Raw genomic sequence first — 5,482 nt, forward strand, 5'->3', positions numbered from 1 at the left:
TTACCCGGAGATGAGGTGATGCGAAAGGTTTTCCCTTTATCTTTGAAGGGAAAAGCATTAACATGGTATAGGCTACGCGATAATATTGGATCATGGAATTGAAATCGTTTGAAATTGGAGTTTCACCAAAAAAATATCCTATGCATCTAGTTCATCGTGATCGAAATTATACATATAATTTTTGGCCTCGTGAAGGAGAAAGTATCGCTCTAGCTTGGGGGAGGCTTAAGTCAATGTTATATTCATGCCCCAATCATGAGCTCTCAAGAGAAATTATTATCCAGAATTTCTATGCTAGGCTTTCTCGTAATGATCAAACCATGCTTGATACTTCTTGTGCTGGTTCTTTTATGAAGAAGACTAGTGAATTCCGGTGGGATCTTTTAGAAAGAATTAAACGCAACTTTGAAGATTGGAAACTCGACGAAGGTAAAGAGTCAGGTATTAAACTTAAGTATGATGGTGTTAAATCTTTTATGGATACCGATGCTTTTCAAAATTTTAGCACTAAATATGGACTTGATTATGAGATAGTAGCCTCCTTTTATGAATCATTTGCTACTCATGTTGAACTCCCTAAAGAGAAGTGGTTTAAATATCACTCACTTATCAAAGAAGAAATTAAAGAACCGGTACCAGTTAAAGAAGAAGCTATACTTTATAATGTTGATCCAGTTGTACCTACTGCTTATTTTAAGAAACCTCATTTTCCTGTTAGGATAAAGGAACATGGTAAAGTTTCAACTATGGTTAACAAAAGCTCGTCATTGCAGGTAGCAGCCGCTGCGTCTAGAAACAGAATGGATGTACCAAAAGTCATTGTCGGGTGTAGCAAAAACCTACCACACTTGCAGCAAAAAGTCTTCGTTCACCGTCACGGGTTGCAGCTTGGTCGTGATGGATGTAGCAAAACGTGATGCCGGTTATAGCAAAAAGCGACACTAGTTGTAGCAAAAACGCGACGCTGGCTATGTGTTGTAGCAAAACGTGATGTGGTTGTAGCAAAATGCTATGCCAGTTGTAGCAAAATGTTATGCCGGTTGAAGCATGTAGCAAAAAACTGTGATGTTAGATTTGCTAGGACCAGTGCCGCCCCATCCTCGTCGTCTAGCATGTGCCTGTAGTTGCATGCTTGCAGCTCTGGTAGCTGCGCCCTGATAGTTCCCGTAGCTTCGCCAACGGCGACTCGGAGCCGTAGTTGGGCGGAGGCCATGGCTGAGATCCGAAAGTTGCAGACGGCCATGGCCGTGGGAAGCTAGCGGGGATATGAATTGGGAAGGAGGATGGGAGAGGGGCTCGCCGACCATGAATGAGAGGCGGCGTTGGGCGCCGTCGCACGCGAGCACTCGCCGTCGGTGAGAGTTTCTAGAGGATGCGACCAGCGTGGGGCAGGTGTGGAGGAGCAGAGTCGTGATGGGCTGGAGGTAGAAAAAAAGAGGAAAAGTCATGCGGGACCCATCATATACATGTGTCTCGTGCGGGGTGGTTTGTTTCCGTGTCGCGTGAACCAGCGTGGCGCGTGAGTCCGGCGGAAAGTTCGACCGGTACACCGGATCGAAACGTTTACCACCTATATATGAGAGGTCTAAGAACGATAGCTGCAGCGGCAGTGCGTGCTTAGGTCTGAACAATAGCTTCCCCAACCCCTCAGGCTCCATGGCGAGCATGGACGTCGAGCGAAGCAGCCCGGCGGCGCCGTCCTGGCAGGCGGGGCTTGAGACAGTGAAAAAGTGGCAGCGGATTCGATGCAGCATGAGGAGGGCTTGGCCGGCCGTCTGCGTTGTGGCGGCGACCCTGCTCGCAGTCGTCGTGCTCTCCGCCGCCCGGGATGGCTATGGCTTGCCGATGGTACCCAGCAGCTGGCTCTCAGTAGAAGGTACGCACTTAAGACGAGACATAGTTGGATATCGAATTGCTTGATTTGTTGTCCTGTGCATGCAGCTAAGTCACAAATTACCATGGCGGTGGACGAATATTTCTCATTCACGTGAATCCTTTTTTCCTGTTATACGGCTTAATTTTCCGTGTTCGATCGATGGAGAGAAAGTGAAATTCTTAGAAGTATGTACATTGTTTCTGTAGATAATAATGGTCGGTTGTTTGAATGCAGCCTTGTCTTGACCACGACATCGCTGAATTGTACGTTAGCTATGGCCATCCATTTTTGTGATCCATGCGTGAACAGTCATTTTCGTTGTTCGCCCAAATAAAGTTTTGCAGGTCAATATATTACAATTTCGGTGTTTGAAAATTAATTCTTTATACAAGATAGTGTTGGTCGATTGAGTGCTGAATTTTCCTTGACCACGATATCGATGAATTGTACGTTAGCTATCGGCATCCGTTTTTGTGATCCATCCGTTTTTGTGATCCATGCATGAACAGTCCTGTATTTTGCTTAGACTATGTGGTGCTGTCAGGTTTTTGTCCCATAGTGCTTGTTTCGATAGCAAACGTGCACGGTGGGTTTCCTGGCAGTGTGTTGGACTTGTTATCCTCTTTCCCTTCTCCCTGGTTATGTCCGGAACTTTGTATTTCCGTTTAATGCAAATGGAAAGGGGTATGCCTGGTGCAAAAAAAAATCTTTGCAGGTCAATATATTATACTTCAGTGTGTCAAAATTAATTCTTTATAAAAGATAGTGTTGGTTGATTGAGCGCTGAATTTTCCTTGACCACGACATCGGCGAATCATACGTTAGCCATGGGCATCTGTTTTTGCGATCCGTGCGTGAACATTTTTTGTTTGTTCTCCCAAATAAAACTTTGCAGATCAACAATCTATCGCAACTTCAATGTTTGAAAAGAAAATGTATCTTGACCACGAGATTGCATGGCCATCCGTTTTTGTGACCCGTGCATGAAATTTCTTTCTTCTCCCAAATAAAACTATATACGCAACTAAAACTTTACAGGCCAACAATATATTGCACCTTCGTTTGAAAAATAATTCTAGATTTTTTGGTGTGCCACAAAAACTATAAATAATCGAATTTATGTGTAAAATACTCATTTTAGATATCTATGGTGCACCAAGAAAAATCTAGGGTTATTTTCTAAGCATTGAAGTTCCAATATATTGTTAACAAGCTTGAGCTTTGTATGTTTTGTCGTGTGAGAAGAAAAACCAAAATTTAAGCATGGATCTCAACACAAAAATCGATGGTCTGGATAAGGGTGTGTACGTATTATGGTGCTCAATCACAAATTTTCCTATCAATTTTTAAAATTTTGGAATACGAGCTTGCTAATTAAATGTCTTTATAATTTTCTCTAGATGTACCTCCGTCCAACCTCACCACCGACCAGCTCCTGGACGGTCTGCTCACCGCGGAATTTGGCTCGCGCTCATGCCGGAGCCGGTACGAGTTCGCCAGCTACCATGACAAGAAGAAGAAGAAGAAGAAGAAGCACACATCACATAAACCATCCCCCTACTTGCTCGCCAAGCTCCGAAGTCACGAAGCGCTCCAAAAGCAATGCGGCCCCGGCACGGCCCCGTACAGGGCGGCGATCCGGCAGCTCAAGTCTGGAAATGGCATCGTCACAGCCGACAGTGAAAACTGCCGCTACCTGGTCCCCATAAGCTATCGAGGCCTCGGGAACCGGATGCTGTCCACAGTGTCAGCCTTCCTCTACGCTGTGCTCACCGAGCGCACCCTCCTCGTCCAGCACGACATGGCCGCCCTCTTCTGCGAACCTTTCCCGAGGACCACGTGGCTGCTCCCGTCCTCAGGCTGGTTGGGTGGTGGCTTCCCGCTTGGACACCTCAAGAAATACGGCAAGGACTCCAAGGAGAGCCTCGGCAACATGCTCAAGGCCAATGTGCTATCCGTGGGCGACAATGGGAACGCGTCGTGGTCGGACTCGGACCGGCCACCGTACGTCTACCTACACCTGGATGGCGGCTACGGTTTCTACGACAAGCTCTTCTACTGTGACGAGCAGCAGCGGCTCATCCGCGGCGCGCCGTGGCTGCTGATGAGGACAGACAGCTACCTCGTCCCCGGGCTCTTCCTCATCCCATCTTTCCGGGACGAGCTGGAGCGGATGTTCCCGGAGAAGGACGTCGCGTTCCACCACCTCGGTCGGTACCTATTCCACCCGGCCAACGACGTGTGGCGCGCGGTCACCAGATACTACGACGCCCACCTCGCCGGCGCCGGGCAGCGCGTCGGCATACAGATACGGGTTTTCACACAGAATAAACCGTTGCAGAAGGTCCTGGATCAGGTTCTCTCGTGCGTCCGTAGGGAGAAGCTGCTTCTCCCGTCCATACAGACGAACAACGCGTCTGTGCTGGTCACCTCTCTGAGCTCGTGGTACTACCAGAGGATCAAGGCCGAGTATGGCGGCAGCCGGGTGCACCAGCCGAGCCACGAGGGGTGGCAGAAGATGCGGGACTCCTCGCAGGACAGGAAGGCGTTGAGCGAGATGTACCTGCTCAGTACCTGCGACGTTCTCGTCACCACCGGGTTTTCCACCTTCGGCTACGTCGCGCAGGGGCTCGGCGGGATACTGCCATGGATCATGCCCGCCACGCCCATCTGGTCGACCGAAACGGGGGTGGTACCAGACCCGCCGTGCATGCGAGCCATGTCCGTCGAGCCTTGCTTCCACTCGCCGTCCAACTACGGCTGTGCGGCCAGGAAGGATGTGGACGTGGGGACACTTGTGCCGTACATCCGGCATTGTGAGGATGCAAGCTGGGGGATTAAGATTGCCAACGAAAGCATGCAGCCACTGGTAGCTTAAATGTGAGCATACTTCTCTATCGCTAGCTTGTAATTTGTACCGAGCCAGTGACCTAATAAGTTAATTTTGTTATCTAGTAAATAGCATAAAACTACTACTTTACAAGTTAAGGTTTCAAAAACTATCGATTTTTAATTTTTCTCAGATAACTACCAAATGGGTGGTCGGCTATTCAGAAAACCCCAAATGACCATTGTTTAAAAATTAAACCTCTTTATGACAGGCCGGGCCCGCACCTAAACAATCTGTCTGTTTGACCGTTAACTAACATGTGAGGCCCACATGTCAGTGTCTCATTACTGCAGGATGCTGCTAACGCAACACTACAATCAGAGATCCTTTCCGCCCGTGTGTTGCAACGGGAGAATATATATATCATATGCCCAACCTAATGAATATGGTTCGAGGATCCCTCCCTCAGCACACACATATCCATGTCATCACTTATCCTCCTTTCCGCCCTCATTGACGATGCCCACGGTGTTGAACGTGATCAATCCCAACACAATGTGTTTGGCCGCCACATGACACACCTTACCGTTATCGACACCGTGTCCTAGCCTCAAATCTCCGTTCTCTCCTTGACTTGGCTTCTCCTCCATTCCTCCTCCTATTGACATTAACAAAACCAAATTCCAAATCACTCGTCCACCCTATTTGACCCTTCTCAAGGCATCCGACCGATTGGCAACGAAGCACAGGCACCTAGTCGCTCATATTTCCACAGT

At 48.2% G+C, this 5,482-nt stretch overlaps 1 protein-coding gene across 1 annotated transcript; it reads left to right on the top strand.

Annotated features, from left to right (window-relative positions):
- Positions 1-1,585: 1,585 nt before the first annotated feature.
- On the top strand, positions 1,586-4,889 carry LOC125540351 (galactoside 2-alpha-L-fucosyltransferase). The gene is made up of 2 exons (XM_048703961.2): positions 1,586-1,876; positions 3,277-4,889. Exons 1-2 carry the CDS (start codon positions 1,657-1,659, stop codon positions 4,752-4,754), a joined length of 1,698 nt encoding a protein of 565 aa, XP_048559918.2. The 5' UTR covers positions 1,586-1,656; the 3' UTR covers positions 4,755-4,889.
- Positions 4,890-5,482: the final 593 nt, after the last annotated feature.

The sequence above is a fragment of the Triticum urartu genome, chromosome 2A (genome assembly GCF_056163025.1).
Source record: "Triticum urartu cultivar PI428250 chromosome 2A, HENAU_Tu73, whole genome shotgun sequence".
NCBI classification, from domain to species: Eukaryota; Viridiplantae; Streptophyta; class Magnoliopsida; order Poales; family Poaceae; genus Triticum; species Triticum urartu.

What these genes read in the sequence shown, in the direction of transcription:
- LOC125540351 (XM_048703961.2), top strand. Translation starts at nt 1,657, where the DNA reads ATGGCGAGCATGGACGTCGAGCGAAGCAGCCCGGCGGCGCCGTCCTGG. An exon ending in CAGCTGGCTCTCAGTAGAAG is followed by an intron (nt 1,877 to 3,276) that starts GTACGCACTTAA and finishes AATTTTCTCTAG; the next exon opens with ATGTACCTCCGTCCAACCTC.